This window comes from Lynx canadensis, chromosome D1 (genome assembly GCF_007474595.2).
Source record: "Lynx canadensis isolate LIC74 chromosome D1, mLynCan4.pri.v2, whole genome shotgun sequence".
Taxonomy (NCBI): domain Eukaryota; kingdom Metazoa; phylum Chordata; class Mammalia; order Carnivora; family Felidae; genus Lynx; species Lynx canadensis.
This window is the reverse complement of record NC_044312.2, coordinates 75880946-75905057: the sequence shown is the minus strand read 5'-3', so window position 1 is coordinate 75905057 and position 24112 is coordinate 75880946. Positions and strand designations below refer to the sequence as shown.

The 24112-nt window shown below is 50.8% G+C and overlaps 1 protein-coding gene across 6 annotated transcripts in view; it reads right to left on the bottom strand.

Annotated features, from left to right (window-relative positions):
* Positions 1–247: 247 nt before the first annotated feature.
* NAV2 (neuron navigator 2) overlaps positions 248–24112 on the bottom strand; it is a 397314-nt gene continuing 373449 nt past the window's right edge. For all 6 annotated transcript variants that reach the window (XM_030331653.1, XM_030331654.1, XM_030331655.1 and 3 more), the window contains 9 exons: positions 23493–23588; positions 21522–21690; positions 17675–17910; positions 15800–15954; positions 15512–15583; positions 13805–14001; positions 12739–12857; positions 6408–6611; positions 248–3727 (listed from right to left, as the gene is read on the bottom strand). In XM_030331653.1, the coding sequence (XP_030187513.1) occupies positions 3602–3727; positions 6408–6611; positions 12739–12857; positions 13805–14001; positions 15512–15583; positions 15800–15954; positions 17675–17910; positions 21522–21690; positions 23493–23588 (1374 nt within the window). In that variant the 3' untranslated portion in view covers positions 248–3601. The remainder of the gene's footprint in view (positions 3728–6407; positions 6612–12738; positions 12858–13804; positions 14002–15511; positions 15584–15799; positions 15955–17674; positions 17911–21521; positions 21691–23492; positions 23589–24112) is intronic.

The window sequence follows — 24112 nt, the reverse complement described above, 5'->3', positions numbered from 1 at the left end:
GATCCTCCATGATTCATAAAGGTGGAGAGGAGTCTGGAGTTTTACATTTCCAAAAAGCGCCACACAAGTAGTCACTTAGATGAGAAACTGAGAAGAGGTAGGGTGTTGATGACAGAGCGGCAAAGATAGGTTTGCAAGTGTTTTGGGCTCTCCCTGTTTGCTGTACCCAAGGAAGAATGGCTTCCTGTTGGAATGAAATTGAACTCTGACAAGGACTTGCTCCAGCACAGAAAAGCCAAACCACGAATCTGAATAAATAAGCATCAATTTTATTGAATCATGAATAATTTAAGACTGGTACAATCATCAGCTTTATTCTCTATGACGTGGGGCATGATCTCCAGTAGATCATTGGCAAATCCAAAAACCTCATGACAAATGAAAATTAAATAGGGAGGGAGGGAGGGAAGGAGGAAGGAAACATACCGTACACAAAATACTCAATTCCTAGTTTTCTCTTTAAAAATGGCTAGAAAAAATTCATCAAAATGCAGCACTTTAATCAATTATTTACAATTTCTATGTTACAATGAAAAAATGTACATCTTATAGGACATATTTCATAAACTGCTCCACTGGAAACTAGATTAAAACAGCAAACCTTCCATTTAGTATCCACAAAGTTGGATTATTTTTTCCTTTTGAAGTAGATTCGCCACGATCAAATTTGAATACACAGAATTTTGAAGTTGAAGCATCAACAGTAAAATAAAAAATGTCCCCAAGACACAACAAAGGTCTAGGTAAGTCTCGTTCCTTGTCCCACCCCTACCCCACCCCCAAATTTAAATTAAAAGATATTCCCCTCTCATTTATGGCCTGTATAATTCTTGGCAGTTTGGGAAGAAGACTTTTGGCTTCCATTGGTAACTCAACATAAATGTTGCATAGAATTTTATACATTTCAAGATTAGCCTAACTGTAGAAAAAGGCAAAATGGAAGCATTTTGGACAGAGCCCTAAATGAGTACAAAGTCACTTTGTCAAAGGTGAGTGACACTAAAGTAAAATATGGCCAAAATAAGAATTGTGCATATCAGACAACCCTGCTTCCCGAAACTTTAGGAAGGACACGGAGTTGTGAATCACACAAGGGCTACGCTACTTGAAATCACCAGTCACTAGTCAGGCAGCACCAGGGACAGAGATCTTGGTTCTGAGCCTGGACCCAGTGGGAGGGAAGTCTGTAGGAGAGGGGAGAAGAGAAAGAGAAGGTATCACTAAAAAAGAAAAAAAAAAAAAGTTAAAAAGTTTCAAACAATATTGACAGGTGTCTACTCACAAGGTGACTGGGAAAACTGCCCCCAAGGAGAAGTCCATTTTACCTCCTCCCAAATTCACAGTATGAGCGTGTAAGGTCATCGTTGGGAAACAGATTGAGAAGGACCACTCTTCAGGTTTACCAGAAGGCTCAGGGTGTGGCCCGTGGTCACAGGCTAAATTCATGGTTTCAAATTTTTATGGAAAAAAAAAAAAAACAACAACAACAGAACAAGACACACACACCCAGATGGCTAATGAAGGCTGCGCACAAGAGAGTCTGAGTTTACGGTGAATAAAGCAAGGTCGGCACGGAGAGGTTTTCCGTTCACCAGCTAGTGGGACACATTCTCCTTTTCCTTTAAGGAGGAAGACAATGGTGTCGTCCAATATCATGTGAGCAGTTTCAGGTCAAGTTCTTGTGATAAGAAAATGAAAGTGTATAGAGATGGACCTTCAGAAATAGGAATGGGAAAGATGGAATAAAAACCCTGATCATTAACAGAGACACCCCCACTGGGGTCCAATAAAGATTCTTTTTATAAAGCAGAAACAAACAACTTAAAGATTTACCACTCTCTGTAAAGAAAATACCAGTATGTTGAAGATGCATACTAGCAGGGTATGTATCAGCAATGTCATGTGAACTTGTAGGAACTTTTGCCTTTTCCTGCACAAGACAGATCATTGTCCAGTCCGAGTGTTAGCTGGAGACTGAGAAGAACCTAAAAAAAAAAAAAAAATGCTTCTTTTTTTTTTTTTCCTTCTTTTTCTCATGGTCACACATCCACACAAATGAGTCTTTTGGATGAGAAAAGTCACAGCAACTTGAGTCCTCCAAATGGGTAGATGACTTTTTAGCCCTGTTTGCTGATGGGGAAAACAAAAAATGGACCCCAGGCAGGCACAACACTTGTAAATGAACACGGTTAGTACAAAACCAGTAAGGCATCGCTTTGGGAAGGTCAGCACCGAAGAGGTCAGGCAAGACTCGTCCGGACCGAGGCCGGGGCTTCTGGAAAGGAGCGGCCGCTGGCCCCTTGCTGAGTTGCGTCACGTTGGTTCTGAGGAAAGTGCAAGTCTTTTGCGAGGTGACCTCAGCACCCCCACCTGAGGCTGGGGCTGGCACGCCTGAGGTGTCAATGTGCGTTCTGAAGCCTCAAGGACGAGAAGGAAAGGCAAGGTCCCGGCTCACCCACGCGTGGAGGATGGGGTCCTGGTCCACCAGGAAGGACACAACCACCCCCCGGCCACAGCAGGAGGCGGCAAGGTGTAAAACCGTGAGGATGGACAACTGAAAAACCAGAACTCAGCAGGACCAAACCGAAACTCAACTCCTGCGGTTCTTTCTTTCACCAAAGGACTGATTCTGACCAAAGGGGGGGGGCTGGGGTTGGGGGGTGGGGGGAAATCTTCAAAATCAAAGAGTCAGAAAGGGGGAAACTCAACCTCACTGGCAAAGGGGTAACCAGTTCTCCAAAATAGACCAATTCTCACTGTACACAGTGTTTGCAGAAAGAAAAACCTGATTCATTTCTAGAGAAGGAGGAAGTAGACACGTGCTGTCTGCGTCGCGGCCACATCGGCTCGCGCTCGCTCCGCTCACGCGTAGGGATCGACTGGAGGCTGACGGATCTGAAAGGTGTGGTTGAACTGGAACAGGCAAAATACCTCTCGGGTAAGGAGAGCACCATTTAAAAAAGCAAAACAAAACAGCAAGCGCGCTTTGCTTTTCCCTAAGGTTTCCCTGTGTTGTAGCTCTGTAGTGCCCTAGTTAACACAGTTCTCTTCCGGGGTCGGCGGGGTCGAAGGTGGGGAGGCAGATGCGGGGGTGCTGGCGACACCACCCGGTTGCGGTTTCTGGGCTGAGTGGGAGCTAGGGAGTCCACATTTCCAGCTTGGTTCCGGCCTCTTTTGCCCTGGGCAGCTCCTTGGCAGGATGCTGTTTGGTTTCAGAGCTTCTAGTGGGTTCTTGGTTTCCTTTTTTTTTTTTTTTTTTTTCCTTTATAATCTTTTCATTTCAACGGTGACGATCCTTTCCCGAGAAGTGTCTTCAGTGTCTTAGGGAGGTCACAGCAACAAGGCAAACGATAATTAAAATAAACGGAAGATAGTGCAGTTCTCACTGTGGAAGGAAGCGGTCCCAAGGCGGCCGGCCCGGGAGGCCTGCACCCGGGGCCAAGGCTGGAGGATGAGGGGTCTGGGTATCCCTGCAGCTCTCACGCTGCGGCCGGGGGGGCTGGCTCAGGAGGGCATGTTCAGGATGGTGCAGGGGACGCAGGTGGAGCAGGGCAAGGACGGGGGGGGGGGGGGGGGGGGGGGGCTCCATGGCTGGCCCCTGTCACAGAGTAGACTCTAGGGACGAGTCCAGGATATCATCGTGATGGCTGTTGCTGTTGGAGTCGCTGTCATAGCTCTGGGGGCTGGAGTAGTTGGCCGCCTCCTGCAGCCTCATCAGCATGTTCATCTGGGGAGAGAGGGAGAGCATGAGCAGCTTTCAGTCTGGCAGCTGCCCACCTCTGGCCTTTTCCAAGCTCACGCTACCCCCTCCACACTCGCTCCGGGTTGCCGCCCATAGTGGGGGCTGTGGACACAGGTGTGGGCTATGGGCCAGGCTTCCAGGGTTCAAATCCTGTCTTTACCACTTACTAGTTGCATAAGCATGGGTAAGTTACTTAACCTTTTTGTGCCTTAGTTTCTTCACTGGCCACAGGCGAACAATAATCGTACCTGTCCCACAACGTTATGGTGTGGATTGAGTTCACATATGTAGAGCACAGAAAACAAAATAGGAAGTCGTCTATGAATACAGGATTTATTTTTTATTTGGAAGGGACACACTTTACTCAAACACGGGCCTCAAACTGGATAAAGATGCCAGTCCAGCGTCCCTGCTGCTGACATATGACGCACACGGCTCCCCATTCAGGGAGCATCCAGCCCACGGGTGCATCTGGCTCTGGCCAGAGGGCAGCCCGGAGCCGGCCGTATGCCCGCTCCTGTCAAGGCCGCCACGGGAGAGAAAGGTCAGCACCGGTTACAAGCAGAGCCACGAGGCACACAGAAACCTGGGTTCCAAGTCAGAGAACTCCGAACAATTACCTAAGATACCTGAGCCACCAGTTCCTCATCGATAGAGTGGAGAGAACAAAAGCGCCTGTATCTCAGAGGGTTGAAATAGGGAACAAGATGACGTGATGTGCATCAGACCCTCAGAATAGGGCCTGGCGCCTGGTTAAGTGCTCAATAAACGAGATCTGCAAGTGCCATCCTTTGCCTTAAAGAGCTTGAAGGGTGTTCCTCCAACCTTCCCTGGTCTATACTCTATTGGTCATTTGTTTAGGAGTGAAGGGGGGAATTGGGAACTTACTTGCAACCATCAATTGGGTATTTTATGTTCTATGTAGCAAGTAAGTTAGAAAGTAGGGTCTCTCTGAGCTAAGGCCAGGACGTGATGCAGCTGGGCAGGAAATCCAGCTGCTTCCTCGCCAGCTGGCCCTCAGGATGCTGTGCGGCGTCCTAGGGTGAGCCAGGGCACGGGAACACCATCTGCTGGTGCCTACCCGCAAAGCCGCGAGGGGGGAAGAGATGGAGCTGAGGCACCATGGACGATCCTTTGCGGCCGTGATTCCTCACTCATCAACCCACCCGCGGACCCCCGGCACTTACAGCAGGTGTTCTGGAGCAAAAACCAGTCAGTCTTGTTCTCTTGGAGGTCTCAGTCTCATGAGGGAGACAGACCAGGACACAAGAGAGCTATTCTAACAGAGATCTCTGGCGCTGGGCAGGGAGAAACAGCAACTATAAAGTGGGGGGAATGGAGCTGGCACAACTCCCTTCTGAGGGCCCGGGGTTGGAGGGAGAATTCTGGGTAACTGTTCCAAGAGCTCCAGGTTTTACCTAAATCCCCTCAGGTTTAATCAGGGACACAAATATTCCTGGGTAAGAAAAGAGGGTCTGGGGATGAGGGAGCCATTCTTTCCTCTAGATATCTCCTAAGTTCTCTTCTATTCCAGAGGGAAGATCTCATGAGCCTGCAGCCACAAAAACCTCGCCATGACTCTGGCTTTCAGCCATCGTTAATGTTAGAAACGGCTTCTTCAAGCCGAATCCTTTCTTCTGCAACACTGTTGTTTGTCAACGCTGTAAATGAGGTCGTGCACATAACAAATAATAACACCATTTAGAACAGAGATCCTGTTTAAAAAGTCTCCACAGGACCACAGCTCCTTGCTGCCAGTCGGGAGGATGGCAGACAAGCCAAAGCAGCTATTGTTATTTTTATCTAGCAAATCAGTTAGTCATCAGGCATAGAACAACACGTTAGCTGCCTTTTAATCCTGCTGCATCCCTTATGAATATGTTCTTTCATTAAGTAATGCAAGTAATATTCTCTGCTGTGTTTTTCCTTTTGCCTTAGCTGCCAAGGTAGCTCAAGGGTAAACTGAAGGCATGATAATGGTCATTTAAGTAAGGGAGGCTCTGGGATATGTGCTTCCACCTTCTTTTATGGAGCTTTTGATTTATTAGATGTAATTTCGCAGTAGGACTATGTACAGGTCTCATAGGCAGGGAACACTGTAATTATAGTGTTATCGTCTCTGGTCCAGGTTCTTCTCAAAGGACCTTTATTTGCTTTAGCAGTGGTGGGGGTAAATAAGAAACTCAGGCAGTGTTAAAGGCTTAACTCATATCACTGGCCTTGGGACCCGTATTCAGGCCTCCCTGTCCTTTGCGAGTCCTTCCTGCCCTCAAACCTCTCCCTGCCTGTGCTCCTGATCAGTTGGCTTGGGCTTCTGCTCCTTAGGAATCTCCCCGCCTCTGCCCCGTTACTAGGGGGAGAGATAAATGGAGGACAGTACTTGATAAAGGTGGCACTCAAATCAGAAGGCAAAGAGTGGTACGGGGATGTTTGCGGGGAGGGGGATCAAATTCTTAACCTTTTACCTTATACCAGAACACATTTCAGAGGGTTAAAGGACAGTGAAAAACTGACACCATGGAAGAAAATATTGGCAAAAATGTGACTAATCTTGGGATGGGTCTGGCCTTCCAAAGCAAGACCCGGGCTCGGTCATGTCTGTATTCCCAGCATGCCTTGCATGATGACGGATACACAGTAAGTGCTCTGGGAGCGGAGGACTCACCAGCGGGTCTCCTTCAGCGTCACTGGGGGGCACCTGCTTGCTCGCAGACCCTTCCCGAGGTATGGAGTAGCCATCAAAGCCGACGTCCTCAGGCCGGAGCTGCAGCAGGGGAGGCCACTCGTGTTGCTGTGGGCTGGCTGCCCAGGGGTAGGTCTCCATCACCCACTTGGCAGGATCCTCCCAGGGGGCCCGCCTTCCGTAGAGCTGAAAACAGGCAAAGAAGGAATAGTCTGGGTGTGGCTGGAGACCTCTTCTGCAGGCCTGGTGTGGCAGTCATCTGAAAAACTCCTCAAGCCCAGCGTTATGCCTTCCCTGATGGCACAATTCCACTTCCAGAATTCTACCTTAAGGAGGTCACCCGAAGCACACACAGCTCGATGTATGTACTAAGACTGAAGGCAACATGACTTGGGGGGGGGGGGGGGGGGGGGGGGTCAAAGGCGCCAACTTTGGAGTTCGGCTGACCTGGGTTCACCTCTTAGCTCTGCCACTGCCTCACCGTGTCACCCTAAGCTTTAAGCTTTGCTGACCTAATCTGAAAAGTAGCCACCTGGGGTGGGGGAACGACCACCATGTAATTTGAAGCGTTTGCCAATTTCTGTGGTATAAATAGACCTACTACGGCCAATTTCAAACTACCAGTATGGTATCACTGAACCTCGAGTTGGAAGGAGGTGTTGACCATCAGCTCACACAGGCCGGTTCTAGTATCCCATTCGGTACACCCCTCTGCAAAGATGACCTCCCACACAGATCGAGTGCTGGGCATCAACACCACAGGAGGGGTCGCAAACAGCCCTGGTTTGAGAAAACCCCATTTCCTGAAGCAGGTCGGACTCTCCGAGGCCCTCTATAGCAGCACTGGTCAATTTCCAAACAGCAGACTGTTAACAGAGGTTACACATGGGCGTTGGAATTTTAAATCTTTCTCTCATGTATCCTTCCAAACTAACAACTAATTTGCTCTTAAAACAGAAAACTACATGAGCAATTCAAGGCCTTTTCTTAAGCCTTAAATACTGATACAACTATTTTAGTGACTTTCAAAAATATTTATTTATTTGTTTGTTTATTTCTTTATTTAGGGAGAGTGAGTGGGTGTGGGTGTCAGCAAGCATGCGAGCAGGGGAGGGGCAGAGAGGGAGGGGCAGAGAATCCCAAGCAGGCCTTGTGCTGTCAGTGCCGAGCCTGACGTGGGGTCGTGACCTGAGCCGAAATCGCGTGTTGGACGCTTAACAGGCTGAGCCGCCCAGGCAGGCGCCCCCTCCAGTGACTTCTACAAGCAATGTCAAGAGACACATATACTCTTTCAAGGACAGAAGCCCAGGCTGCAGCACCTCCCAAGGCCGGGCTCTGAATGTGGCACGGCTAGGTGTCATCTCCATCCTTTCTCTGTAATGCTGGCACCGCGGCCACATCTCATAGGTTATGGTGTGCCAGCGGCGCTTTACGAACATCTTGTTTAACTACCATGTGGTTCCCAGGAACGACCCTACGACTCGAGTCTCTCAGATGACGGGACAGGCCCAGAGAGGAAAGACAGCAGAACTGGAGTCCAAGTCTGTCCGCGTCCACGCAGCACTGAGTCTAAGGAGATGGGGTAGATGTGCTCGCCCAGCGTGGTGCTGGCTGTGGCTCTGGAAGACGCCCCCTTCTCCAGGGGACCACGGGTACAAAGACCGAAGACTCCTGAACCACAATGGCACAGGGGGCACCGGAGTGAAACTTCACCCAGCCCCCAGCCTGTCTGCTCCCTCTGCTCTCCCAGTGGAGAGGGGAGAGAGGACTGGCTAACAGAACAGAGCTGAGCTCTGACAAAACCACATCTACACAAGTCATAGGTTGCCCCGGCTGGAAGGAACTCGGGTCACCTAGCCTCATTGACCGGATGGGGAAGTCGGGGCCTAGACAGAAGCACCAGCTGTGGAAGGTTATGGAGCAGAGCTGGATCAGACCTAGGAACTCAGTTTCCTTGTCTGGGCCTTTCCCCTCTCCAGCCCTCCTGAATGACTCCACTCTGAACCCCTCGGTATCAGCGAGAGCCACGTGACTCAGCCAAACCCGGAGCAGAGAGATGCAGACCAGACTGTCCACCAGACAAGGACGTGTCAACTTGGCTGACTCACCATTGCCTAAGGCACCTGTGACCTTTACGTATGATTTGCCGGGAAGCCGCCTGCCCTGGGTGCAGGGCAGATGTGCTTACCCATCTCTCCCCGTCAGCCACTGGCTCCTTCTGCACTCAGCACACACATACACAGCCTCCTATGACCTCACTGCTTTCTCAGACGCTAGCACCCCTCCTGTCTAGCGCTCTGACCCTGTCTGTCACTCAACCTTCCTTAACCCTGGGGCAATGGTGAGTCTCGGGCCTGAGCATTCAGTCTGGTGTTCTAAAGGCAACTCATAGTCTGAGTGAGAAGGGATCACTTGAAGGAAAGTGCGTGTGTACACGTGCGCGCATGCCGGGGAGGGAGGGAACACACCCGCATGTGGGGGGTATTCAGAACTGAAGAAGGTTGGTCTCGATTAGAAACATTCCTGCAATGTTTAGAAGCTTCCCCCTCCAAAGGGAGGATTGGACCAGCTTTCCCAAGCCAGACCTCCTGGGTGAGGCTGAACCAGACCCTTACTTTTGGAGCCAGTCTGGAGGAGGAGAGGCTCCGGGCTGCAGAGCAACAGAGGCCGGGATGTGGAGCTCATCAAGTCCTTAGACATAATATGGCCCAGTGGTTTTTCAAATATTTACTCTTCCCCACCACCGAGGAATCTGAGCACCTTCTGGGCTCCACAGAAGACCGCTGGAGAAAATACGAGAAAATACTTCTAGTCTAAGCTTTTCAGATCACAGACAGGGAACCTGAGGCTTACAGACAGGAGACTTGCCCAGGGTCTCAGAGCAGATTGGGCTATCTGATAAATGGCCCAAAGCTCTCCCCCCTGGGGCCACCAGAGGGACGCAGGTCTTCTGAGCTGCTCTGTAGACTTGGGACACTTTGGCAAATGTTAACAGTGACAGCTCCAAAGGGTAACAGGACTGGGAACTGAGTCATAAGACAAATGTACATCAGGCACATGTGAACATCATCTGCGAGAACAGAAAATATTTTTACAAGCCTCCACACTTGCCACTAGACATGTTCAAGACCAGGTGATGAATGGTTGGGTAAGTACCGTGGCAAGCACAGGAATTATCATAAAAGCTCCTCGGCCCCACTGCAGAGCCCCGAGGCAGCTCTGGGAAGCAGCAGAGACAGATGGAAAGAGAGACAGACAGATGGGCCATGCACTTGCCCCAAGGCAGGGAGGAGCCTGCCGTGCCCACTGGCTCAGGAACTGTGGGCCGAGACACTGGGAACTAAAAGCTGGGCCTCTGTGAGCCTTCTGACTCTGCAGCGCACTCCCCTCATGGCCATGACACTCACTCTGCAGGGGCAGGTGAGGAGCCAATGACCCCACACGGCGCCCAGCACACAGTAAGCGTGGACTCAAGGTAACACGAAGGACAGTAGGGAAGCAAACTTTTTTTAAGATAGAGGAATCCTTGGGGCACCTGGGCGGCTCAGTCGGTTAAATGTCTGACTTCGGTTCAGGTCAGGATCTTGCAGCCCGTGAGTTTGAGCTCCGCATCGGGCTCTGTGCGGACAGCTCAGGGCCTGGAGCCTGCTTTAGATTCTGTGTCGTCTTCTCTCTCTCTGCCCTTCCCCTGCTTGTGCTCTCTCTCAAAAATAAACATTTAAAAAAATTAAAAAAAAAAAAAAAAAAAGATCGAGGAATCCTTTTGTCACATGCCATCTCACGTAGAAAACCATTGTATAAAACACAACACTTTGTTCCCTGAGCCACCTGAGGCTTCTGGGAGTTATGGGGGTCCTCGAGACAGCCTGAAAATCAGAGAAGTAATGGAGGGGTCCGCCAGACCCGGCTCTAATGCTGGTGCATCATACCCCTCTGTGTGAACCTGGGTAACAGTCAAAAACTCTTGTGAGCCTGGTCTCGTTTATGAGGTATACTCGCTGAGCTGTTAGAACTAAATGAGAGTGTGCACATCAGGCCCCTCGCACGGTGCCCAGCAAGTAGCAGGCCCTCAATAAACGTCAGCAGACTTTTCCTTCAAAACCAGAGGCATGAGGAACACGCCAGGTTTCCTCATGAACCAGCAGATTCTGTGGGTTTTCCTTTGGCTCCTCAGGATGAGGTCACAGGCAAGATGGCTCACTTTTGAGCAATTTGGTAAAATGAAAATGCTAACTCTGGCTGCCTCCCCCTGGTAGCTCCCACACTCTTAAAAGATTGTCTTTTAAATGACCTCACAGGGGCGCCTGGGTGGCTCAGTCGGTTGAGTGTCCGACTTCGGCTCAGGTCATGATCTTGTGGTTCACAAGTTCGAGCCCTGCGTCGGGCTCTGTGCTGACAGCTCGGAGCCTGGAGCCTGCTTCCGATTCTGTGTCTCCCTCTTTCTCTGACCCGCCCCCCATTCATGCTCTGTCTCTGTCTTGAAAATAAATAAACATTAAAAAAAAAATTAAAAAAAAAAAATGACCTCACAGCACAGAGAAGCAACGACTTTTCTTGCCTCATACTGAACTGGTGAGTCCCATCAGATGGTGGCATGTCTCTGTTCCCTGTCCCAATGGACTGTTCTATAGCCGTCCCCAAATTCTTTCAACCTGTTGCCTCCTCACTCTCGGTGGGAAAGAGACCAAGTGCTCCTTCACAGTGAGCTCCAGGAAGGGAAGGGAGTTCAGACTCCACCTTTACAGCCATGCCCAGAAGGCCTTCTCTGAAATTCAGGTCCAAGGGAGCAGCGTCTTGGCATATCCATCCTTGGTGAGGACAAAGGGCCAGCTGATATGTATGTGGTTCGGGGCTGCAGCATGGCCTTCCCACTGCTGGTTTGTGCCTCCTAGGGCAAAGGAGGCCCTTACCCAACAGAGCCCATGGGTTCTTCCAAGCACACTCTGACGTTACTCCCCATCCCTCATCACAAGACAGATTTGGAGCAAAGAAGCAGCAAACGGACAACTGACAGGTGAGGCAAGAATAAGAGAAAATGGTACACTTCCTCCACTTCTAACTCCCCTGCTGCTTTTCAGCAGTGTGGGTCTCCCAGAGGTGCAGGGGACATCACAGCCCCGGAGGCCCCTGATGGAGAACAGAGAGGGGCTTCTGAAACGAAACAGGCGTCAGGAATCCAGCATGTAGGAAGATGCTTCTACGGACCCCACAAAATAGGAGTGACTGCGTGGCTGCTTGGGTGTGTGGTGCTAACAGATCATGGGAATAAAGGCGTCGTCCTGAACGCCTCTGAAACCGTAGGTGCTGCTTGCACGTTACAAAGCAGCCAGGCTCAGCCAAACGTACAGAAGGGACGAGCACAGACCGCAGCCGTTAATGGGCTTTACCCCATACGTGCATGTGGGCGTGCCCCTCCCACACCCTCCACAGGCTCACGACAGCGCCTTGTGTCTCCCGTTGCCCAGTATGGAGGACACCGAGGAGCTCCTGGGAACACGGCTGGTTCAGCTGTGCCTGATGCCTGCTGTTAACTCAGCAAGAAAGCTGCAGGGACCTCCAGGCTCAACAGGGGCACCACTGCAAGCTTCAATTTACTGCTCAGCCCCTGGCATTCAATGCTGGGCTGAATGAGCAGTAAAGGGTGTTGCCTTCCTGCCGCGGCAGGGCCAGGACTTGCAGCCTTGTGGGCCCCAGGGTCACCTGGGAGGGGTCCTGGGACAGGTATAAGTGCACGGGGTCGAGGCCTCAGAACCTGGAATTCGAGCCAGAGGCCTGGACTCCAATCCCAGATTCCTCAAGTTTCACTTTTATATTCTTGGGCAAGTCGTTTATTCCCTTTGAGCCTCGACTGTCCTCTTCTGAAAAATGAAGACCCAAAAACAAATGTTTTCTGCTCAAGTCCCGTGACGAATGCCGGGCTTGGATCAAACAGCAGACAGGAGAATACTTTGCAAACTGTGAAGTGCTACACACAGGTATGCTTCCATTTCTTGTGCACTGTGCTGAGCACTTCCCGGCCATGACCGCATTTAGCGCTCGCAATAACCCTTCGTGGCAGAGGATTATCATTCTCCTCTTCCATCAGTGAGGGCACTGTGGCACAGAGGCTGAACAACTTGCCTGGGGTCACACATAACAGTGGCAGGGCCCGGATTTACAGCTCAGTGTGTGTCCCACTCTGTGCTGGACTGATGGCCTCGCCGGTGAGGCGTTGGCACCCCACGTCAGACCCCTAGAGGAGGAGATGAAAACAACTCATCTGGTCACCCGAATGACCCCCGATTTTGAGGCCAGTAGCAAGTGTGTTCCTCACCTGGAGTCCTTCTCTGACGGCTTCGAGGAGATAGGGGATAATTGAGTAGTTCCACAAGTCGGTGAACCACACCCTCGAGCCATCCACATCGATGGGGCAGGACAGGAAGAGCCGGGGGCCTGGGGACCAGAGGGAAAAATCAAGAGCTGAAATTGGGGTGTTAAGAGAAGCCACGTTCCGAACAAACCCCACAGAGGGCTCCTGTGATCTTTCTGAATGACAGCAGGAATGCCAACTGTCGGGTGGTGGTCACAGGTCATTACACTTGGGATCCCCAACCCCACCCTGGGATCTCTCTCCCCCAGAAAAATCGCGCAGAAGCGAGGAGAGGCTTTACAGAGAAAGATGTTCACTGCAGTATTACTAATCCTGACCTTTGAAACAGAAGCGCATGAAATGTCCAAGAGAAGAGACACGGTTAAGCAAACAGCGGTACACCTGCATTTGCCTATTTTGCAGCCTTTGAAAAGGACTGTAAAAACGGAGACTGCTCTTAGGACAAAGTGAAAAGAGCATCCTGTGTGCACGCTAGGATCGTAACTACATGAAGCACGTCTGTGTAGACACAGAAAACAGAAGCTCAGATTAAGATGATCACGTCAGGATGTGGGAATGATCGGTGGCCTTTTTTTCTCTGAACCCTAAGCTTCAGGAATGTTGATAACACTTTGTTGTTAAAGCAAAGCCAGTGTTGCAGGGTGGTTTGCTCCTGCGGGAGCCTTGTCGTGGGGGCTCTTCGCTGAGCCAGGAGTTTTGGCAACGGCCAAGGCTGGATGCCCCTCTCTGCTGCTGATCAGCCCTGGTGCACCGGGCCGAGATGGCGGGGCGGTGGAGACATAGCACCGGACGCAGATGACTGCCAGTCTAGGCTCTGCCTTGGGCTGTGACTGCCCCTCTGTTCCCTTCTCATCCATATGGACAGTGCAGCGTCCAGCTGACTTGTGCCTGCAAAGTGCTCTCCTGGCCAAGGCCCTGAGGACACTCATCTGAGAACACCAGAGCTCCAGGAGCAGTGCCTGTCCCCCAGCCAGGCCACCCACCTGCCCCTGCCCAGCCTCCCACCTACCTATGGTGACATCCGAGGAGCTGTGAGCCTCCAGGAAGCGGTTGAGGTGATGCCAGACCTTGGGAATCCAGTCAATGATTTTTACCAGCTCCACATTCCGTACCCGCCCACTGATCTCTGTTTCCATGAGCTTCCGCCTTAGGAACCGGCCAAGGAAGCCCTTCACGGGCTCTGTGTGGTTGGCACAAAGCACCCACCTGGAGGAAAGTCAGCGATAATTTTCAATGATGCTGACTGATAAAAATGACACCAGCCTCCCCAGTCAAAGCTCATTAGATCTGGAGAGTGTCTATGTTAATAGGACAGGCCTCACTATACAACAAACACTGCTCTAATGCTGGACACACATGAACTCCCAATTCATTACAGCAGCCCTATGACTGCCCATTTCACAGACAGATATGCTGAGGCATAGACAGGTTGCACAACTTGCCCGAGATCAAACAGCTAGTTAATAGAAGGGCTAAGATTAGAACTAGGACAGTCCTGCCCCAGTGTCTGGGCTCTAACCACCAAGGCTGTTGCCTCTTGTGTTGGAAGTCAGGCCCTGTGTCGGCCTCTGGAACTATAATCAAGACTAAGACACAGTCCCTGTTCCCTAGAAGCACACAGCCCAGCGGAAGAAGCAGAGAAGCAAACAGAGGAATGAGACGTAATGAAACCTGGAGAATTAGGAAAGGCTTCTCAGAGGAGGGGATGTCTGAGACCAGAAGGGGCCTGGGGTGCGGGCCGCAGGCCATGCTGCACCATCTGCACACGTACGTGGGGTGTGTGGGAAACTGCCAGAGATTCAGAGCAACCAGTGTAATTCAGTGTTTAGACTTGACCAGCCCACCTAAGGAGTCTGATTCCATCCTGGAGCCAATGGGGAGCCCCTGAAGGACTTTAAAGCACGAGGGCTTTATGGTCAGATTTGAATTCTAGAATGCTCACTTGGATGCCGCTGGCACAGGAGATTGCCTGCAGGGAGCCAAGCTGCAGGCAGGCCCACTGGCCACAAAATGATCTCAGCGGTGTATTGGGAGACGGGGTGGTGCCGGGGGCAGGAGGAGAAAGCATGGACGAGACAGGACAGCCTGGATGCAGAGGTGGCCATGATGTCAGGCCCGGGGGCATCGCCATTTCTGACGGTTACGATGCAGGTCCACTTCCAACAGATCGCCCTCTAGGATGCGTGCAGTGCCGCCAGCGTAAGGGAGCCGGGGGGTCGCCCCAGAGCGGCTTCTCAGCCGCACGTAAGGGCCCAGGCAAGCAGCAACACAACCTCGCACGACTGATCTGGACAGCCCCTCCTGCACCCCCGCTGGGACGGCTCCCTACTACAGCGCTGGGGCAGAGGGACTCGCGGGGGATCACAGGCCCACAGACCCAGCGACGAGGGAACATTCATAAGCAAGAGCTTCCGTTGCTCAAGTTCACTAGGGATGGAGAGACGCGTCACAAGAAACGCACAGGGGACGCAAGCCCAGAGCTGCCATCCTGACATTGCCACCCCCGGGGCGGAGAGTCGGGGAGACCTGGGCTCCTGTCTCCGCTCTTCCACGGGCCAGCTGTGTGACCTCACACGAATCAATTCTCTCAGCCCCGGTCTCCCCCACCAGCAAGATAAACTAGTGACGCTGCCATGAGAATTAAATGAGTGAGGCTGGGGAGGATCCCCAGCACGACGCCCAACCCAGTGCTGGCCCTCGAAAAGTGATCCCTTACCTGAAGTTGTGGTGAAGCTGCAGGTTGGGGGTAGAAGAGGTAGCCTGGTTCATTGTGCCAATTATGTAAGGGCTGCGGGGGACAGGAAGGAAAAGAAGGCTCTGTGACTCGAAGCCAAGCCAGAGCAGGTGCTCACAGAAGCCCGTGTTGTCTGAGCGTCCAGGCAGGTGGCTGGTTGCCTCCCCCACCACCCCCACCCCAACCCCCACGTGAGCACGGTGCCCACGCAGCACACATCATGTGGCCGCCAGCTTCCCGGGGGCCAGGAGGCCCAGAACCGGCCTTTACCATTTATGGTCCTTGCAGTTGAGCAGCCCATTGAAGATCTCGCCCAGGGAGCTGACGTGATGCAGGTTGTCCAGGATGATGACGAGGGGCATGTCCGCAGCGTTGTTCTCGCTGGTGCATTGGTCAGCAAGGTTGGACAGGTACTGGCGCAATTCCTGTGGAGGCCAGGTAAGGAATAAGTGGGTGAACGCACCCTGGAAAGATGCACATACTCGGAGCCTTCACTTTGCCCGGGTCAACGCAGGTGCAAAGGCCTTTCAGGAGGCCGTGCGGTGAACAAGTGTTGCGTGCCCATCTACTGCACAGCACTGGGCTGGGCAGGGGGTGGGGAAGGCCTGGGTCCAGACTCCTGGAATTCACCAGGTAACAGAACTCCTTCCGCCTGGGGCAGGAGCACAGCACCATGGGGTGCCCAGGCATAGTTTTATGTCTCTGCTCTGACACTTTTCTAGAAGTATTGTCATTCTTCTTGATATTGCTTATCATGCTCCCCCTCCAGTAAGCTCGCACTTGCCTGACAGCTGTTTACACAGAAGCCCTCGATGAATCAATACAGCAAAGGAGCCATCCCCACACAGAAGTAAGCACTGCTGACTGGTGCCATCACAGAGAGAAAACCAACAGTGCAGGGGCAGGGGGTCTACATGCACGGGAAGCCCCGGGATATCTGGTGGAAAGGGTAAGCTCTGAACTGAACTGTGGAGAACACAAGGGGGATTGGCTTGATCTGGAGCTGGTATGCAGCCCAGCACGGCTAGGGTTAGGGATGTGTGTCAGGGGAGGAAGAGGAGGAGGAAGAGACTGAGCTGGCACAACTTCCTGGCCAGTTGGTTCCCATTCAACCTACTGAAAGCAATCATCTGGGAATGAGGTCTAGGAATCTACATCTTTGAGCATGCCAGGTGATTCAAGGCAGAAGAGTCATTTCCCAATCACCTTTGACTCAGGGCCAGCCAGAGCGAACCATCCATCACCTCCCACTGTGTTGAACCGTGATCAAGTTTGAGAAAACATTTCCCAACCCTCGCCCGGGCCTAGGTCTAAACGTCTCCACTGGTCCCCATGAAGCAGGATTGAGCCTATCTGCTAGCTCTAGAGTCTAAGACTCCGACTTGAGCCCTAGTCCACTGCCCTGTACCATTCAAGGGGTCCTAGGCACATGGCCACCTGCCTCAAGCCTCAGGTTCCTCTTCTGTGAAACCAAGGTAACAACAACCTCTCCCGTGAGGATACTGCTGTAAGGCAGTCAGTTTGCTGGTCATGGCGAGCAGTGTGTGATGTGAGCTGTTGTTATTATTAGTGTCATCGCTGTTCCTGAAGAGGTTACATTTGGGAGAGACGACAGCCCCGAGATGGCACGTGACAAGTTCTTGGTAAACTACAATAGATGCACTGGGGGCGAACCTAAAGACCTACTAACACTGAGCTTCATACGCGGCTCATAGCGGACGAGTGAGGAATGAGCCAGCTCGCCTTACAGATGGCGCTTTTCACTGAAGCTGTGGATGAAAGCCTTCCTTTCTGCTCCCCCACCGTGACTTCCTTCACCAGGCTTTCATAACCACCAAGGGAGAACACAGAGGAAATGCTGCTTTCCCATCAGGGTGGCAGTGGCGTTAACAGTTTTTTTTTTTTTTTTTTAAATGTTTATTTCGTTTTGAGAGAGACAGAGCACAAGCAGGAGAAGAGCAGAGACAGAATCAGAAGCAGGCTCCAGGCTCCTGTCAGCACAGAGCCCGATGCGGGGCTCGAACCCATGAACTGCGAGATCATGACCTGAGCCGAAGTCGGACGCCTAATCCACCGAGCCATCTAGGCGCTCTGCATCAACAGTTCTGAAGGGGCCAAACAGCAGCCTCTGGATGACCGCCTCACCTTGCTGGACTTGTGGTCCACGTTGAAGGTGGCGATGACGCCGTCTGTCAGCTCCCGTCCCTCCCGAAGCACCAGGTACTCGGACAGCCGGTTGGCCAGGTAGGTTTTCCCGGTGCCGCTGGGGCCGGAGAGGATGATCCGCCGGTGCTCCACCAGCAGGGAGACGTAGCGCTGCAGGATGGGCTTGGGGATCAGGGATTCGAACACCAGCGAGTCCAGGCTGTTCTCTGCGAGCCCTGCGTTGGAGAGGGACGGGAAGCGTCTGAAGCCCCAGGGAAGCTCTGCACTTGCCACCTGGGACAGCCTATCTTTTTCCGTGGCGGCCACTCGTCTGGAGACCGCTGCCCACCCAGGTACGTGGCAGACTGGGCACAAGTGGCCATTGCTCCCTGATCACGAGTACCACGTGCTCCAGCCCCTGGCTGGACACAGACTCAACTTTAACACCCGGGCCCTTGGGCCCCCGTCTGTCCTCTGCAGAGTTCCTAAGACTGGGCTCTGCTTGGCTGTCTGGATTTACCCACTGGGGTTTGCCCAAACCAAACCTGGGTCTCCCGTGTCTGCCAGGACCCCAGGGGTTGCCCTGTCACCCTGTTTGCTCCCGCGTGCCACTGCTGCCCACACTCACATACGCCACAAAGGCAGCAACGCTTTCATCTTTAAAACAAAGAAATGCAATTTGATTCGGGGATATGATGATCGGCAGGCAAAGGCTACGATGCTAAGACCTCTGAGTCTCAAAGTCAAGAGGAAATGCATTCTTCCCTTCTCCTACCTGAGACATCTCCACCAATCAGGGCTGTTGGCTTTTTTTTTTTTTTTTATAAATTTTTTTTTTTTTTAACGTTTATTTATTTTTGAGACAGAGAGAGACAGAGCATGAACGGGGGAGGGTCAGAGAGAGGGAGACACAGAATCTGAAACAGGCTCCAGGCTCTGAGCTGTCAGCACAGAGCCTGACGCGGGGCTCGAACTCACGGACCGCGAGATCATGACCTGAGCCGAAGTCGGCCGCTTAATCGACTGAGCCACCCAGGCGCCCCGCTGTTGGCTTTTTAAAAAGAGTTATTGTCTTGATACCATTCTCAGAAGAAGGTCCAAGTTTACCTGTCTGAAACCTAAGGCAATTCTGTTAAAACTCACCTCAAGAAAACCAGTATACGTATGTGAAAAAAAAAGAAGAGCATTTATTCTTTCTTATTTTATTTTTTAAAGATTTTATTTTTAAGTAATCTCTACACTCAGTGTGGGGCTTGAACTCACAACCTGTGACAAGAGTTACATGCTCTACCGACTGAGCCAGGCAGGTTCCCCCATTTACTCGATTTTATAATAGCATCTTCCTTCCACATAATAATTCACTGTAAACAGACCCCTCAAATGCATTAATATGCTTGTCTCTAATCCTCCCCTAACCGAGAACAGTCCGTAAATGCAAGGGACTATTCCAGAATGACTAAGGTGGAGGTTCCTGAATGACTTGGCTTCTGGGTATAGGCCCGAGACTTTCCTGGTACTGAGTTCAGTGTAATCTATACTGGCTCAAACTTGATGCGAAGTGGAGAGTGTAAGGTCTCTCATCTAAACTTAATAGTAAGGGAGGAAAAAACCCACAAAAACAACTCTCTCTACATATAGGCTGCTCTTTTGGTCTTTTGCCCTAAAACCCCCTGGGAGTGACTATTCTGCAGATGAACTCACTTCAGGCATGCTCAGTCACATCCCTGCCTCTGGTACCACTTAGGTGGACCATCCACAGCCCACGGACCTCTTGGCTCAAACCCTTGCGTGGTTTATCATGCCTTGAAGGTGTAAGTTTCAAGCACCACCAGAAAACAGAAGAGTCAGGTGTCACTTAAAAATAAACCTGAGCTGGGGCACCTGGGTGGCTCAGTCGGGTGAACGTCTGACTCTTGATTTTGGCTCAGGTCATGATCCCAGGGTTGTAGGATTGGGCCCCACATCGGGCTCTGCTCTGAGCATGAAGCCTGCTTGATATTCTCTCTCTCTCTCCTTCTGCCTCTCTCCTTTGTTCATATTCTCTCTCTAAAAAAATAAAGGTAAATTAAGTAAATAAACCTGAGCTGATGCCTCGAGATGCTGAACCTGGTGTGCTGACAGTGGCAGACCGGGCTCCGTGGTGGGGTGGCACGTTCCACTGCGGCAGACCGCCTTGTCACTGTCTGTGCAGAGGTCTGGTCTCTGCAGCGGATCACTTCTTTCACCCCTCAATGCCTGTAGCTGTCACCTACAAGTGACGATGTGTGCTCACCAGCATGGGTGAGACACGGCTTGAACCGGTGACATAAGAGGCTTTCCTTGAAGCGTTGTTTCGGTGTGCCTGGTCCCCCCTCCTCCTGCCCCTTATAGCAGGACTCGTCTTTCTCATGGGGGGCTGGTTCAAGAGGGGCCGACCCAGCACCTTCAGCCACCAAGGGGCGAACGTGGGGCCAGCCTGGGCCAAACCATCTCCCTGGTCATAATAATTGGTTCGGTGATGGCCATTTGACCCAGGTGGGCCAGAATCACCTGTAAGGGTTTTCTGTCATACCTTTCCAGAAGGACATTCTCTTTCTTGGTGAATCCCAAGCCAGAAGGATTTATCAGGGCTACCAGGGCCATTTTAGCAGCCACATGCAGAGAACTCAGATAATACGCAAGGCTGAGGCGGGTCTGGTTCTGATGGCACTCTTGGGATACCTGGATCCAGCAGTGTTTGAAGCGTATTCCAGGATTTTCCAGGTGCGTTTCCTTTTTTGATAAAGCTAGTTTGGGGTAGGTTTCTGTCACTTACAGCCTGAGACCACGTTTGTGCAATTTCGCTTGCTAGCCAGATAAGAAGGTTGTGGGTGAGGCTCAAGGAGTAGTAACAGACAGCTCGCCATCGTCAGAGCAAGCATATAGATTTTTGCTGATAAGGAATGGTGAGGTGCTTCTGGAAAACCTTGCAACCAGGAAACAAAGCTTGCATCAAACCACCCCAAAAGTGCACTGTTAAAACTCCAGTCAAGAGCTGTGCCTTCCAGGGAATTAAGAAATGGGACAACCTGAATGCTGAGCCTCATATACTGTTTATTAATCTATTCTTTGTGGGTTCATAAAATACAGGGAAAAAAGGGGGTTGCACTCAAATACATTTGTGTCAGACTGGATTAAACAGCCTTTTTAACAGCAAGAGTTAGTGTATTAAATTATAGAGTCAGTGCACCAGCACATTCTTCTCTTTCTGTCCCTACATCCAAATGGGTATAATGATGTAGTATTCTAGACTTATTTGGCCACGACACTGTTTTTTCCCCCACAAGATACTTTGTGGGCCTAGAGTTCCACGGAATACACTTTGGCCTGGGGCTTAACATCCCCAGGTGATGAGGCAATCGGAAGCACCAGCAGCACTGTGTGTGGGCAAGAGCTTCAGAAATTTCATCAGAGTGCTCTGAGCAATGCCTCTAGAGCAGATTGTGGCTCCCATCCATAGAATGGGACCACGTCCAAGGCTAGCTGGCAAGAGGAGTCCACTGGTATTGGTGGAGCCCCACTTCAGTAGGGTTATTAAGATTCCATCATCTTAGAGTCAGAAGGCTAATGGGACGTTTTGTTATATAATTTCAGCAATAAACTAAAATTGTTTGTTTCCGGTGGTGGTTGAAAAGGCTAAAAACCGTTCAACTTGCTTAGGTAAGAATGACTGCGGTTGCAGTGGGGCGGGGGTGGGGGAGGAGAAACCAACCCCCCCACACACATGTGCAAACAAAACTGTGGCCATGGTTTCCAACCATGTTTTGCCAAGTCACAAGACAAAAGCTCAATTCTTGAAAACTCCGACCTCCACAATCGGCTGAGTTACCTTTGACAGTCACGGAGATGGTCGTGTTCTCTCCGACCAGATAGCCACAGGGAAGAAGCTCGGGGGTCTCCGAGGTGTGGCTGCGCTTGATTTCCCCAATGCTGTAGCCCAGAACGCTATCTGAATTCAGCCCCAGCTGACTCACGGGGTCGACGTGAATGATGTACTCCTGGGAAGAATAAAATCAAGACCCTATCAAAGATGTGGCTAGAATCTGCCCATGACTCATGTTTTCCTTGGGTGATTTATGGTCATTTTCTTTCTCAGTTGACGCCTGGGTTGAAACCGAGCTGTGGAACGAGGTGAGAAGAGCTGGCTTTCCATGGGGATGATTCCCAAGTATCACAGGCCTCTTAAAGTACAGATTTATTTGGTTAGTGATGTGGGGGGAGCCCTAACACAATCGTGAACGTTTAGTCTGGATGAACCAAGCAAGGAAAACTTAGGCTGCGTTGCGTCAGTTCAGCTGAAGTCCTTAAGGTGCCAGGGCCTGTGAATAGTGCTGGAAAATGCACGAGAAAGTAATTCTGACAAGAAATCCCTCCACTGGCCCCTTTCCTTGGCTCAGAACAAAGACTACACCGATGACAAAGGGAACAAGCCCCGGGGCTGCAAGAAAAAAAAAACAGCTCCTGATCTTTAAACAGGAAAAGTTGGGTTTAATTTGGAAGGTGTTCCCTCTGAGGTGAGTGACCAAAAGGTTTTAGGTCAGTGAACTTGGACCAAAGGTCCGTGGGCTAGGTGGTGGCTGGACAATGACTTGATGTGAAATACTGGTAACAGGCCTCTCTACCTTTAATGGTCTCACTTCCTCACATATGATGCCCCAACAGGCTCTTTTCAGCCCAAACTGTTGGTCGTTTTGATCCAAGGATGTTCCGACTGCCCATCAGCAGAATTAAGGTTTTGGCTCTAGGCAGCAGGAGTGGGTTGCCCTCAGCCATTCACATCTCTTGCACAGTCACATTTCTGCAGTCTGCCAAGATGGGGAATGATCTCTGGTCAGAGAACAGAAGTTCCTGTGTGTGAAACCACCTGAAACCAGATGCTAGAAAAAGACTGGAGTATACTAGTTAAGTCAGGTTTTGAAGTCAGACCAGCTCAATTAGACCAACATGGTTGACTTCTAGGTCCATGACCTTGGGCAAGTGACGTGATCTGAGCCTCACTTTCCTCCTCTTTAAGTGGGAAACTAATAGGACCTTCCTCACAGGCCTGAAAGATAAATTGGGATTATGTTAGCATGACCTCTAGCACCAAAAATATAGGTTACCATTATTGCTCAGGGGATATGATTAATGAACACATAGGATTGCTGACTCACTTCAGAATGATAGAAAAAACATGTATGAAAAGCTTCTTCCAAAACCACCTTGTGATTGAAGGTTCACTTCAGGACTCATTAGTTATCTCTCCTGTGACAAACACCCACCCACTCCAGTAGAACAACTACAAAAATAACTATGCCGATATCCTTGACTCTGGCCATTGATGAGATGTTAATGTTACATGAAGCACAGATCACAGACTCTGCAGTGTTGGCAAGGATTCTGGGCAAGTCAGGTCAAATCCTCCCGAAATGAAGAATGGAAATTTGACGTTTTAGCTTTGGCCACAGGGCACTCACTCCAAAGCGTATTCAACAGGACACGCTTCTAAGGTGAAGGGAGAATTTGAACATAAGCAGCTCACCACAAGAGGCTCAAATACTTGATCAAGGCTGGGGAGATGACCCTCGCTGGCTGGCCAATCACTGCCAAGGGTATCCGAGAACAGTGTGGTCAATCATCAGTCTGTACTTACCATTTTCCTATTACTTGAGTGCCAGGGGACAAGTCCCAGCAACACAAGGATGGGGTGGGGAGCAGACCCAAGAAGTGGCCAGGTTCGGGACACAAACCGCCCCTTCCCTCCCTGAGCCCAGGCACCCGCTTCAGGCAGACTACTGCAGCTGTCTTCTTAGACACTTACTTTGAAGAGTCGTCTAACCACCCCATCGAGCACATCCCACTTCGTCTTGCCACTAACTCCAATGCAGCCAATAAGAAAGAGGTGTGGTCTGGAATCCTAAGGGTAAGGAAATGTATGCAGGGGAAAAACAGGTGAATCTTTTTTGACACACGTTAGCAAGGACTCAGATTGCCTTAGAACTCCACCAGTGGTTTGAGAGGGAAATAAAAGTCCTATTTGTTTTAACACCAGATTACGATTTAACTTAGATCGAATGCAATGGTCTTAAACCTTTCCCCGCTCCACTGCAAAAATACCAATCCGTGGGTCAGGAAAAGAGGATCTCCTCTCTGGAATCTAGGACCTTCTACCAAAGGTATACCTTGTGTAGGTGCGTAGATCACATCCCTTGCCTGGAATGCTTTCCCCTCTCCTATCTGCCATCTCTCCCTTTCCAAACCTTGCTTGCAAACTCACCTCTTCTAAGAAGCCTTCAATGATTGATCCACCAGGCTCAGAGCTGACACTGCTTCAGTGGTTCCGTACGTAACATATATTGATATCTTCTATACTTGTTTATTTTTAGGTATCTATGTCTTATTTGTAAATCAAGTTTGTCTCCTAGCCAAATCTTAAACTCC